At 37.5% G+C, this 14,261-nt stretch overlaps 2 protein-coding genes across 2 annotated transcripts; both read right to left on the bottom strand.

Annotated features, from left to right (window-relative positions):
* Positions 1-418: 418 nt before the first annotated feature.
* On the bottom strand, positions 419-6,054 carry LOC142956786 (complement factor H-related protein 1-like). The gene is made up of 9 exons (XM_076098529.1): positions 5,930-6,054; positions 5,646-5,837; positions 4,620-4,796; positions 4,298-4,489; positions 3,411-3,467; positions 2,776-2,937; positions 2,513-2,674; positions 1,913-1,938; positions 419-1,799 (listed from the first exon to the last, which is right to left on the bottom strand). The coding sequence occupies exons 1-9, from the start codon at positions 6,006-6,008 to the stop codon at positions 1,785-1,787; spliced, it is 1,062 nt and encodes a 353-aa protein (XP_075954644.1). The 5' UTR covers positions 6,009-6,054; the 3' UTR covers positions 419-1,784.
* Positions 6,055-6,194: 140 nt separating this feature from the next.
* LOC142956014 (complement factor H-related protein 3-like) lies at positions 6,195-14,131 on the bottom strand. Its single transcript, XM_076097297.1, has 10 exons — positions 13,978-14,131; positions 10,951-11,199; positions 10,378-10,557; positions 10,056-10,247; positions 9,441-9,530; positions 9,228-9,293; positions 9,008-9,064; positions 8,371-8,532; positions 8,105-8,266; positions 6,195-7,530 (listed from the first exon to the last, which is right to left on the bottom strand). Exons 1-10 carry the CDS (start codon positions 14,129-14,131, stop codon positions 7,484-7,486), a joined length of 1,359 nt encoding a protein of 452 aa, XP_075953412.1. The 3' UTR covers positions 6,195-7,483.
* Between the last annotated feature and the right edge of the window lie 130 nt (positions 14,132-14,261).

The raw sequence follows: 14,261 nt of genomic DNA, 5'->3' as shown, positions 1-14,261 counted from the left end.
GATGGATTGGCACTGGTGCCGCTTAGCTCGGCAGCTTCATCTCAATGATAGATCGGAGACAGGGAGAGAGATTATTGACAGTTAGACTCTGACCTACTAAACCAAATCAATATTATTTAGTTTAGCCATCATTGCTTTAAATCACACACATCTCTAGCTTACTCATTACCTAGGTAGCTGTTAACAAACAGAAGCATCACCACACAGGAAGTGGGCGCTGCACAAACTCTCTGTGCTTTTAGGACCACCGGGAACCGAATCCGCTCTTTTAAGGGCCTGGATCCATAATCTCATTAGTTATTATTTCAATATCATTAGTTTTTCAGGTAGCTGGTTATAAACCAAATTATTGGACAAATGAAATGATGGTAGCAAATGAGAAGTCAGGGGATCACTGTCGGGGGATCTGTACCAAGTTTCATGGAAACGCATCCAAGAGTTGTTGAATATATTTCAAAGTAGTGGACCGACCCACAGCGACTGTACAACCATGGGGTAAAAATAAAATAAAAAGAACCAACCTATACATTGTGATATATGAGACCCTTTACCATTTAGACATGTGCTTGTTGCCCACCAACCCTTCACTGTAGGTTTGCGTCCATCATTGCAGGTATAGGTCAGCGCTGTTTCATCAGAATAAGTCTCTTGCTTTGGAGAAAAGAAACCACCATCCAGCCTGGGAGCAGAGAGCTGAGAGCCGAGTCCAGATCAGACCAGCAAATACTTTGCTTTGGTGAAATCTTTGAAGGTTTATTACATTTTGTATACACTTCATATGTAGATTGAATAATCTCATGCAGTATGAGTGAGTTACCTCCATCTGCTCCTGTTGGGTTTAGATTGAGACAGAAAACTCTCTTATTGTTCTGACAAAACTTAATATTATCTTGAGATAACAAGAACATTCATCATGTTACAATCAGTCCTCATTTTATGAGAAGTCAACTTTATTTACTCTGTGCTATGTGCTAAATAGCACATGTTAGCATGCTAATACGCTAAACTAAGATGTGAATTTGGTAAACATTATACCTGCTTAGCATTTCATGATTGTGTTTATGATGCCATTGTGAATATGTTAGCATGCTGATGTTAGCATGTAGCTCAAAGCCCTCTGTGTGTTAATGCTAATGTCAGAGACATGGCTGTAGACTCCTCTTGTTTATCTTGTTTATTTATCCATATATGTGTTTCCATATCAGCAGGTCATGATTAAATCAAATCGGTAAACTTATGATTCTGTCAATGAACAATCATGAATTGTGCTTCTGAATCATTGTTGTTTAGGCAGCCACAGATCTACCTGTAGCATTTCAAAGATATATGGCAGACAAGCTATACGTGTTTTTGAATAGTTGTGTTTTCTGTTTTTAAAATGTATTTAGTTATGAAACCACCATGAAGCATTGAAACAGACAGTGGACCTAGTGGACCGTCGGTCCATGTGTCTGCATATTTCAATACAAGAAGAGCTAAAACATACTGATATATATCCAATGGATCAAGTAAATAATGCAAAGATCTCTGTTAAGATTTCTATTGTGAACATTTTATTCAGACTACTGTAGACCAAAGTAACTTAATTTATATTCAAAGTATAGGTCTGATTGTTAGTGCATTAAGAGTTACAATCATAAAGATACAAGAGAATGTTAAAGGTAAACAAAAAAAAAAAGTCAAATACTAATGTGACTGAAGACATGTTTCTGGGTGCGGTTGTTTTCTGGTGGAGACTATTTCATGGAAGGTCGTCGGTCCAGCAGTGATTCCTCTGCTGTGCTTTACAGGCAACGTCCCTGTTTACAACACAGACAATAAGCAATAATGAAAAAGTCACACAAAACCGCTAGGTGTAATACAGTACATGTTAATATAGAGTGCTCCAATATTAAACACACAAAACACTTACATAATAATGGTAATAACGATCACAACCTAAAAAAAACAAAACAACAGCAGTGAATATTTCAGTAGTTACTCAGAGAAACTTTGTTTTTGAAGTCTGATTCACTGAAGACATTCTTGCATTTTCCCTCTCCCAGTCTGTTCATTCACTTGTTTTCTAACTCTCCTGTCATGTCAGACGCTGACACTCCTTCAGGAAACAGGGTATTATTTCAGAGTGAAAGATCTTTCTTGTTGAAGCTGTAATAACTTCATCAGGTGTGCTTGTGAGTATTTTCATTACCAGGATGGCGTTTGTTGGATTGACTCAACATAAACTACAGTGCCCATGTTCAGTCTAATAAAGGAACATGTTCCCCAATGCAAGACTGAGGCTCACTGACGTGTTTTCAATAGACTTTGGACAATAATTGAGCTCTATGGCACAGAAGAATAACAGGAATAAGGCTTTAGCTACACAGGCAAACACTTTTTTTTTCTTCTTGGAACTAAGTGATTTAGATGTAGTTAATATTCAAATGCTGTATGTTATCTGGCAAATAAACTGCTGAAATTAAGAGCATTGTGGTAAATTAAACTGTAAAGAGCATACTTATATACTTACACCGGGTAGAAACCGTTTCTCCATTGATGCACTTAACAAGGCTGAAGAAATCCTGCCGAATACATGAAATGTACTTCTTCTCTCCTTCCTTTATGTATTCAACTCCAGACAGTCTTAAATTCTTCCACACCGGATCAGCAGGATGCAGGCTACAGAACGCTGCTACAAAAAATGAACAGAAAAAAACTTAAAACTGTAATTCTTTGGGCTGTATGGTTGATAGACTTGGTGAATAGCAAATGTTGGTATTGACTTGTTTATACTTTGGCAGATGGGTAGTTGTGACCAGCTGCCATTGTTGTAACACTTCACGGTGTCTGATCCGACTTGTGTGTAAAAGGCGTTACATTGGTATTTCAAAAACTCATCATTCTGCTGCACAACATCCCCGTTTGGAACATTTGGGTATGCTCCACAGTGTTCGACTGAAATTTAATAAAGAGGTTATTTAACATCGTTAATGAAATACTGATCACAACAGCACAACTTATTGTAATACAATGATTTATTTGAATGAATTAATGATTTCATTTTGTTTATAAAACCTTGCTGACTAGCTTTTGTAATAGACTTAATTCTTGTTTTTTTCGTAGTTCCCCTGCACCGTGGTGTTTGTCACTACATGACGTCACCAGCTGCACCCCAACCAAACATCAGTGCAGTGATGAAGACATGATCCCCAACTGGCTTCCCACCAACAAACACTCATCGTTATACATCAATTAGAGTTGTTGCTCAAGCCAGATACCAGACAGAGTTCTTTTGAATAGTTAGTAGCTATACATTCAAGTTTTATTACATAAATTGGTCAGCAAGGTTTGCAAAAGTTACACCAAGTGAATACATAAACCAAGTTTGATAAATGTGATTTAAAAAGCAATGAATCCAAATTATTTACCCTTTGTGTATAAAGGTCTACCGTCTCTCTCATTCGAGCCAGAGGTGGTGGACGTTCCTGATAAAAGGTAAGACACACCAGTTATTATCACTCTGGGACGTTCTTTAGCATCCTTTTCTTTCTGATTCAGAGTACCGGCTAAACAAGTCTACCATGATCCTTTTTTCTTCAATCAGTGATAAACATGTCAATAACTCCCCACCACCTGCAGGTTGTGTCCCACTGCCAGCAGGTTTAGTTTTCATGTTGAGTGAATGTGAACATTGCCCCGTAATTTGGGAGTGGCGTATCCTAGAATACGTCAAAGATTTTTCACAGATTCTTGGGGGTAAAGAGGACAGAATTACTGTATTATATCAAGAATAAAGAAAATAGCTGTTTTATTGAACACTACAGACTGTGAGCCTGGCATGATCTCAAAGCTTACTAAAGCAAAACATTCTTGGACAAGAAACAATGGTTAGATGTGAATACAGTATGATTCACTCTTACAAGAGTAAAGGATAAACGGATGAGGAATAACCCACGAGTGTGGAAAACACTTTCTAATGCAAGTTTGGCGGTAGTTGCTGGAGTGTAAACTTTTCCAAACCGAATAAGTATCAGGACAGAACAGCTATCGCTATTCACAACTTTGATGTGGCAGCATTTTGGCTCCTATGAAGTGGATGTTCAAGTCCTCACAAAATATATTATTTATGACCCCCCCCCCCCCCCCCCCCCCCTCCCTCCAAATTCTTTAGATATTGAGTATCAGTCTTACTACATTCCTATGCACATTATTTCAGCATGGGGAGAAGGGCTGCTTAGAGATCGGATGATTATCTATTTTGCATTCAAGAAAAAGTATTTTTAGCATTTCATATCTCAGTTTATTGCCCACTTACTGCACACTGGGCCTTCAGTCCAGTTTCCAGCGATGCAATAGACATATTTCTTGGCGTCTCCTCCCTCTACAGTATATCCATCTTCACATTCATACTGCACTGTTGTATCTGCAGCAAAGAATTCCTGGTATCCCTGAAGAATGATGACGGCATGGGGGATTTGAGGGGGTTCTCCACAAGCATGGATATTTTCTGAAAAAAAAAAAAGAAGAGTTAAAGGATGAGTGATTACTTGGATTGGTGGAGCTGGTGAGAATTCAAACGTAAGAATTGATTGTATTGGTTTTACAGCTTGCTGGTGTAAAACATGTGACAGACTTACTCTCACAGACCGGCACAGAGGACCATTTTCCATTGATACATGTGGTTGTGACATCATGGTCTTTGGGGTCATATCCTTCATTACATGTTATCCTGATTTTGTGTCCATCATTATACCAACCACTTTTCTCTATGTATTGTGCGTTGGGTATATCTGGTGCAATGCAGGCTTTTTCATCTGAGGGATAAAAGAAACAAACATTTTACCACGGTGACTGTCTTTAACATCTTTTACTTTTGATTTATTATAGCAACAAATATCTTAAGAAAACTTTCTGTGAAAGGGAATGCTCCACTGCCTTGAATCTGAGTGAAAAATCTGAATTTTCAATAATTTTTCATTCGTGGATATAAATATTGAACACTATCATTCAGATATGCAACATAGTTTTTACTCTCCAGTGTCTTAAAGCTACAGATAGAGGACTCAACTACTTTAAAGTGTGATGATCAGACAAGTCACTCAATAGCAAGGATCACAGGAGAGTGGAGTAGAGTGCAAAAATCAAAGTTTACTGAACCTTAATTCACAAAAGCAAAGCAGGCGATACATGGAATCAACACGCTAAACAAAGAGTCAGATACAACAGGTTAGACAAAGGAACAGACTACACTACAAAGATCCAAAAACAGGCTGAGGTAAAGCACGGGGAAATACTAAAAACACTGGAGAGCTAGTCTAGTGCAGCAACTAAGACAATCTGGCAAATGAGTGTGAGCAGCTGAGGTATAAATATTGGGAAGTCTGATGAACTAATGACACACAGGTGAGGAACAAAACAGGTGGGAAACTAGACAAAGGCAGGAAATAAAAAGCAAATTCAGAAGCATCGGTAAGTGAATACAAAAATAAAACAGGAAGTGAAATGAACAACAGTTCCTACGAGTCATCACATGAAGTATTTATACATTGTATGAATATAAAAAGGTTTTCCAAGGAGTGTTGAAAAAGACATAAAACATTAAAGGTGACATACAGTTTATGGTGAAAAACAGTCTGAAGGCTTTCTGCGTCTCAAACACTTACCTATACATTGTGGTTCTGGAGACCATGTGCCATTTAGACATGTGCTTGTTGCCCACCAACCCTTCACTGTAGGTTTGCGTCCATCATTGCAGGTATAGGTCAGCGCTGTTTCATCAGAATAAGTCTCTTGCTTTGGAGAAAAGAAACCACCATCCAGCCTGGGAGCACTGCACGACGGTGTTGCATGTTGTGCTAAAATACAATAATAAGACAAATTATTCTACAGTGACATTTATTTTCAACAAATATCAATGGTTCTTTGTGAAAGTATTCAATATTCTCACCATGAAGTGCTCCAGGAAACCAAATCAGAAGACCAAATCCAAGATATCTGATGTACATTTTTGTCACGAATGAAATCATCCCACGACAAAGTAGAGCTGAGAGCCGAGTCCAGATCAAAACCAGTTAATTATTGTTGGGGGCATGTCCCCAAAATGTTTGTGGAGTAAACACTCAGGCATCATGCGGTTGCTCTGGAGCCAAAAGTAATAAAGGGCAAAAGGCAAATATGCTTCATGCACACGTGTAAAGAAAAGAAGAAAAATTAACTCAATAATTTATTCATCCAGTTCTTCACGACAGAATATCTAAAAACAGAAAAAACAATCTAACGTTACACGATTCAATCAGATCATTTCTAAAATTAAAGAGCTGTTTAGAGCAAATACTTTGCTTTGGTGAAATCTTTGAAGGTTTATTACATTTTGTATACACTTCATATGTAGATTGAATAATCTCATGCAGTATGAGTGAGTTACCTCCATCTGCTCCTGTTGGGTTTAGATTGAGACAGAAAACTCTCTTATTGTTCTGACAAAACTTAATATTATCTTGAGATAACAAGAACATTCATCATGTTACAATCAGTCCTCATTTTATGAGAAGTCAACTTTATTTACTCTGTGCTATGTGCTAAATAGCACATGTTAGCATGCTAATACGCTAAACTAAGATGTGAATTTGGTAAACATTATACCTGCTTAGCATTTCATGATTGTGTTTATGATGCCATTGTGAATATGTTAGCATGCTGATGTTAGCATGTAGCTCAAAGCCCTCTGTGTGTTAATGCTAATGTCAGAGACATGGCTGTAGACTCCTCTTGTTTATCTTGTTTATTTATCCATATATGCGTTTCCATATCAGCAGGTCATGATTAAATCAAATCGGTAAACTTATGATTCTGTCAATGAACAATCATGAATTGTGCTTCTGAATCATTGTTGTTTAGGCAGCCACAGATCTACCTGTAGCATTTCAAAGATATATGGCAGACAAGCTATACGTGTTTTTGAATAGTTGTGTTTTCTGTTTTTAAAATGTATTTAGTAATGAAACCACCATGAAGCATTGAAACAGACAGTGGACCTAGTGGACCGTCGGTCCATGTGTCTGCATATTTCAATACAAGAAGAGCTAAAACGTACTGATATATATCCAATGGATCTATAAGTAAATAATGCAAAGATCTCTGTTAAGATTTCTATTGTGAACATTTTATTCAGACTACTGTAGACCAAAGTAACTTAATTTATATTCAAAGTATAGGTCTGGTTGTTAGTGCATTAAGAGTTACAATCATAAAGATACAAGAGAATGTTAAAGGTAAACAAAAAAAAAAAGTCAAATACTAATGTGACTGAAGACATGTTTCTGGGTGCGGTTGTTTTCTGGTGGAGACTATTTCATGGAAGGTCGTCGGTCCAGCAGTGATTCCTCTGCTGTGCTTTACAGGCAACGTCGCTGTTTACAACACAGACAATAAGCAATAATGAAAAAGTCACACAAAACCGCTAGGTGTAATACAGTACATGTTAATATAGAGTGCTCCAATATTAAACACACAAAACACTTACATAATAATGGTAATAACGATCACAACCTAAAAAAAACAAAACAACAGCAGTGAATATTTCAGTAGTTACTCAGAGAAACTTTGTTTTTGAAGTCTGATTCACTGAAGACATTCTTGCATTTTCCCTCTCCCAGTCTGTTCATTCACTTGTTTTCTAACTCTCCTGTCATGTCAGACGCTGACACTCCTTCAGGAAACAGGGTATTATTTCAGAGTGAAAGATCTTTCTTGTTGAAGCTGTAATAACTTCATCAGGTGTGCTTGTGAGTATTTTCATTACCAGGATGGCGTTTGTTGGATTGACTCAACATAAACTACAGTGCCCATGTTCAGTCTAATAAAGGAACATGTTCCCCAATGCAAGACTGAGGCTCACGGACGTGTTTTCAATAGACTTTGGACAATAATTGAGCTCTATGGCACAGAAGAATAACAGGAATAAGGCTTTAGCTACACAGGCAAACACTTTTTTTTTCTTCTTGGAACTAAGTGATTTAGATGTAGTTAATATTCAAATGCTGTATGTTATCTGGCAAATAAACTGCTGAAATTAAGAGCATTGTGGTAAATTAAACTGTAAAGAGCATACTTATATACTTACACCGGGTAGAAACCGTTTCTCCATTGATGCACTTAACAAGGCTGAAGAAATCCTGCCGAATACATGAAATGTACTTCTCCTCTCCTTCCTTTATGTATTCAACTCCAGATAGTCTAAAATTCATCCACACCGGATCAGCAGGATGCAGGCTACAGAACGCTGCTACAAAAAATGAACAGAAAAAAAAAACTTAAAACTGTAATTCTTTGGGATGTATGGTTGATAGACTTGGTGAATAGCAAATGTTGGTATTGATTTGTTTATACTTTGGCAGATGGGTAGTTGTGACCAGCTGCCATTGTTGTAACACTTCACGGTGTCTGATCCGACTTGTGTGTAAAAGGCGTTACATTGGTATTTCAAAAACTGATCATTCTGCTGCACAACAACCCCGTTTGGAACATTTGGGTATGCTCCACAGTGTTCGACTGAAATTTAATAAAGAGGTTATTTAACATCGTTAATGAAATACTGATCACAACAGCACAACTTATTGTAATACAATGATTTGAATGAATGAATGAATTATTTCATTTTGTTTATAAAACCTTGCTGACTAGCTTTTGTAATAGATTTAATTCTTGTTTTTTTCGTAGTTCCCCTGCACCGTGGTGTTTGTCACTACATGACGTCACCAGCTGCACCCCAACCAAACATCAGTGCAGTGATGAAGACATGATCCCCAACTGGCTTCCCACCAACAAACACTCATCGTTATACACCAATTAGAGTTGTTGCTCAAGCCAGATACCAGACAGAGTTCTTTTGAATAGTCAGTAGCTATACATTCAAGTTTTATTACATAAATTGGTCAGCAAGGTTTGCAAAAGTTACACCAAGTGAATACATAAACCAAGTTTGATGAATGTGATTTAAAAAGAGCAAAGAATCCAAATTATTTACCCTTTGTGTATAAAGGTCTACCGTCTCTCTCATTCGAGCCAGAGGTGGTGGACGTTCCTGATAAAAGGTAAGACACACCAGTTATTATCACTCTGGGACGTTCTTTAGCATCCTTTTCTTTCTGATTCAGAGTACCGGCCAAACAAGTTTACCATGATCCTTTTTTTTTTTTTTTTTTTTTTTTCTTTTTCAATCAATGATAAACATGTCAATAACTTACCCCCACCTGCAGGTTGTGTCCCACTGCCAGTTGAACCTCCACCATGTCCAGTAGCAGGTCTGCTGGCTAAGTGGGAATAAGAAAAGACATTTGATATACTAATATATATATATATATATATATATATATATATATATATATATATATATATATAGTGAGAATAGATAGGTGGATTACTCATTCATATCTACTTTGTCAATAACCTTCCTTCACCTTCAGGTTGTGTCCCACTACCAGCAGATGTAGTTCTCCCACCTGTTCCCACCTCTGCAGAGCCACCCAGTCCAGCACCCCGTTCAGTAACTTTGTCGAAGTGGAAAAACATTATTACTATACAAACGGTATACTGCAGAGAGATATTTGATAACATGGACATACCTCAAATTCTTAAATTCACCAGCAGAACGATTCAAATCATTATTTGAAATGTTACCAAGACACAGACCTTTATTCTTAATTTTCCCGTTTGTTCAAGTGTATTGAACATTGAGTATTTAGATTTCTTCCTGTTTTCATGTTGAGTGAACGTAAACATTGCCTCGTAATTTGGGAGTGGCGTATCCTAGACCACGTCATAGATTTTTCACAGATTTTTAGGGGTAAAGAGGACATAATTACTGTATTTTATCAAGAAAAATATATTATTTATGACCCCCCCCCCCCCCCCCCCTCCAAATTCTTTAGATATTGAGTATCAGTCTTACTACATTCCTATGCACATTATTTCCGCATGGGGAGAAGGGCTGCTTAGAGATCAGATGATTATCTATTTTGCAGTCAAGAAAAAGTCTTTTTAGCATTTCATATCTCAGCTTATTGCCCACTTACTGCACACTGGGCCTTCAGTCCAGTTTCCAGTGATGCAATAGACAGATTTCTTGGCGTCTCCTCCCTCTGTAGTATATCCATCTTCACATTCATACTGCACTGTTGTATCTGCAGCAAAGAATTCCTGGTATCCCTGAAGAATGATGACGGCATGGGGGATTTGAGGGGGTTCTCCACAAGCATTGATATTTTCTGAAAAAAAAAAAAGAAGAGTTAAAGGATGAGTGATTACTTGGATTGGTGGAGCTGGTGAGAATTCAAATGTAAGAATTGATTGTATTGGTTTTACAGCTTGCTGGTGTAAAACATGTGACAGACTTACTCTCACAGACCGGCACAGAGGACCATTTTCCATTAATACATGTGGTTGTGACATCATGGCCTTTGGGGGCATATCCTTCATTACATGTTATCCTGATTTTGTATTCATCATTATACCAACCACTTTGTTTTTCTGTGTATTGTGCGTTGGGTATATCTGGTGCAATGCAGGCTTTTTCATCTGAGGGATAAAAGAAACAAACATGTTACCACGGTGACTGTCTTTTAACATCTTTTACTTTTGATTTATTATAGCAACAAATATCTTTAAATACTTTATTAAAGGGAATGCTGCACTGCCTGGAATCTGAATGAAAAATCTGAATTTTCAGTCATTTTTAATTCTTGGATATAAATATTGAACACTATTATTCAGAAATGTAAAACATAGTTTATGCTCGACAGTGTCTTAAAGCTACTGATAGAGGACTTCATTCTTTTGAAGTATTTATACATTGTATGAATATAATAAAGTTGCCAAGGAGTGTTGAAAAAAAACCCATAAAATATTGAAGGTGACATACAGTTTATGCTGAAAAACAAGAACAAAGGCTTTCTGCATCTCAACACTTACCTATACATAGTGGTTCTGGAGACCATGTGCCATTTTGACATGTGCTTGTCGCCCACCAGCCCTCCACTGCTGGTTTACGTCCGTTATCGCAGGCATAAGTGAGCTTTGCTTCATGAATGTAAGTGTCTTTTTCAGGGACCAAATAACCACCATTCAGTCTGGGAGCTGAACAAGGCTGAGTTGCAATTTGTGCTGAAACAGAGAGCGCTGCAGTGAAACGCTTAAAAAGATAAATAAATAAACTGACAGGTGATATTATTTAATGTTCTTACCGTGAAGCAATCCTGGAAAACAAGCCAGAAGAACAAATCCAAGATATGTTACACACATTTTGTTTGGAATTAAAATACTGCACGACCAAGCAGAGCGGAGAGCCCAGTTGAAATGAAAACCAGTTAATAATTGTTGAGAGTATTTCCCAAAAAAGTCTCTGACATCACGCTGCTTGCTCTTAAATCAACACATTGATAAAACGCAGCAAGCATGTACATTACAAACACTTACTGCATATTGAAATCAGAGATACGTGTGAGATATGAAGTATAGAACAACACTTTGCCCTGTTCTTAAAAGATTAAAATAAAATCAATATCGTCTATTTTCATGTTTCTCATACTATGACTAATATTAATATGGTGAGGAAGTTTCTCATCATAATGTGATAGTAAGTCAGAGTTATGACATAAACAGGTGCAAGTCATATTTGTAAGACAGAACCTCATTATTATGAGTTTCTCTTAATCATAATAAAGTATTATTAACAATCATAATGATCATGATATCATCTCCATATTGTGAACACCTTAATCTGATTAGAAAGTTAACATTGTTCACATCCTGACCAAGGATGAAACTGTATGGTGCCCTGAGGTTCTAATATTGTATATGTTATACATGTAACATTCCAGTAAATGTTGCAGCGTTCGTCAGTGTTTCTTTCATGTTTGTTTGCACAGATTTGCACCCACAAGAGTGATTGATTTGTTTAGAGTCCAGATTTCAAAATGATTTCCCGGACGGCTGTGATCAGAGTTCAGTGTTATGAAATACCAAAAAAAACCAAGTCAGGCCAAAGCTCTGCAGTAAAAGAGGTTAAGTTCTGTCAAAAAAACAACGTTGAATTAATAAACAAAAACAGATGAGGAACCATAATCAATATTATGTATTAACATAACTTCTATTGATATTGATGATTATGATGTGAACATACGATTTGTCTTCGAGCTCCATGTCAGTGTGTGATTGCCATCTGCTGGATCTCTTCGTGTGCTCTGCATCGCTTCGTCCTGTCGAAATCACACTGAACATGTCAGAGCAGCGTGACGTCTGCTACAACTCTCGAGTGGGGAGACAAGGACATGCAATGTCTCAGGAAACACTTGAATAAATAAGAATGTATTTTTACAAGCTGGAATGTATATAAAATGTAAAATTGTTTTACATTTGTTGTAATTGGTTTGTATTTATTTGTGGGTTGAACAATGCATTTGTGAACAAAATTACTCACGAATTATTATACGTGTTTGTAGGTCATGAAACATTTGTTTTTAGAAACCTAAAGTATGCTGCTTTTTAAAATAATTTACACTGTTAAAAAAAGTGAAATATAGACTAAAAACTATTCTGAATAGTCTTAGTTTGTTAATTTATGTGTCCTTTAAAAATAACTGAAGTACACCGAGTAGGTATGATTTTTGTCAAGAAAATGTCAAAAGGCAAAACAAAGTGTGCATTTCTAAACATCTATATTTCTAGCACTATATTGCCTCTAAAAGGTTTAAGGTCACCTATTGTATTGATGTTTTTATTCAATAATTACTATTTTAACAGAGACAAAAATATTAAAAGTTTGACACCAAATGTGTAACTTACATTTTAAATAGTTTTTGCCTTAAAAGAATAATAATCAAATGATTAAAACTTACATGTAGTCTATGTCCCTACAGTGTTACATGCCAGGGGAGAATACTGTTGTAACCATTTTCCCTCAAATCATTTTGAGGTTTTCCAGTTCAGAAAAGCCTAAGTGACCCTAGATCATTATTTAATCATAACGGTGCTTGCATTTGGGCTCTAAATGTTTTGTGATATTTCTATTGTGAATAGCTTTCATCACACCTGTTAATATTCCAGCTTGTTATCGGCTTTTGAATAGACTTTGTACTATCGGAAATAAAATTAAAAAAATATATATAAATTAGTCCTCCAAGTCATCCGACTGTAACAAAGCTTTTTCCGGCGACCACAGACCTCTCAAGGGTAGTGTGTATACAGGACATTCATATATGTAGTGCAGATATCTGGTATTAACACTACGCATTTAGTGAACCAGTAAAGCCCTTTTAAAGTGGCCAAGAGTCTGAATGTCTCACTGTAACTAAAGATGGTTTCAGAAAGGAGCATTTAATGAGAATGTTGAATTATATATTGCAGTAATATTTAAAGTTAGTTGATATCGATTTGTCTGTATTGATTTCTCTCTACACTTTCTGTCAAACCAGCTTGTCCCGCCCTAGCCGATTGATGATCATGCCAGTTGCCACACTACACCCAGTAGGCCTACTACATCTCCTGCTCGCACCGTCCAGTGAAGTGAAATAGAGTTGAGAGAGGCTGAGATAAAAGTAAGACTGTTTTGGACCCGTGTGGGGAAAAAAGGCCTCGATGACAATTACATTAATGTCTGGTTTAGCTCAATAAAACATATGAGAAACATCTTTCATTGTATTATGTTCCTGTTAATTTGAGCAAATTGGCTCCATATTGCTTGTATTTGAGGTTTCTGCCTGTGTCAGCCTTGGAAGCAGCTGCTTAATCACCTACTGTGTGGCCTGAGCAGTGCTGATGAGCACTCATTACTCTGCATTCCGGTAACCTCCCCTACACACTTCATCCGTCACCACAGCTGGAGAATAATGCATGCAGAACTGCAGCTTTAATACTAAAGCCTGTAGCCAGGCTACCCAGGCAGGATTTTGCCAACTGACATTAAAACAGTTAAACCGTCTTCCGGAAGTGTGTTGATACCTCCAGCTATGCGATGCCAGTGTGGGGCCACCAGCTGACGTGGCCGCATGCCTGGCAGCGGGAAGCAGCAGATGAAGGGAAGGCCGACGGCCACCAGTTGGTCCTCTTCCCCCGGGGGCCATGATGGGAACGTGCCGTCCTGCTTAGAGAGCATGGCTGGTGATGGAAACCCACCACACACACACACACACACACACACACACACACACACACACACACACACACACACACACACACACACACACACACACACACACACACACACACACACACGGCTCCCTGTC

This window comes from Anarhichas minor, unplaced genomic scaffold (assembly GCF_050575085.1).
Source record: "Anarhichas minor isolate MPS153535 unplaced genomic scaffold, ASM5057508v1 ptg000024l, whole genome shotgun sequence".
NCBI lineage: Eukaryota > Metazoa > Chordata > Actinopteri > Perciformes > Anarhichadidae > Anarhichas > Anarhichas minor.
Note: the sequence above shows the minus strand (reverse complement) of the source record. Positions and strands in the feature narration are given on the sequence as shown.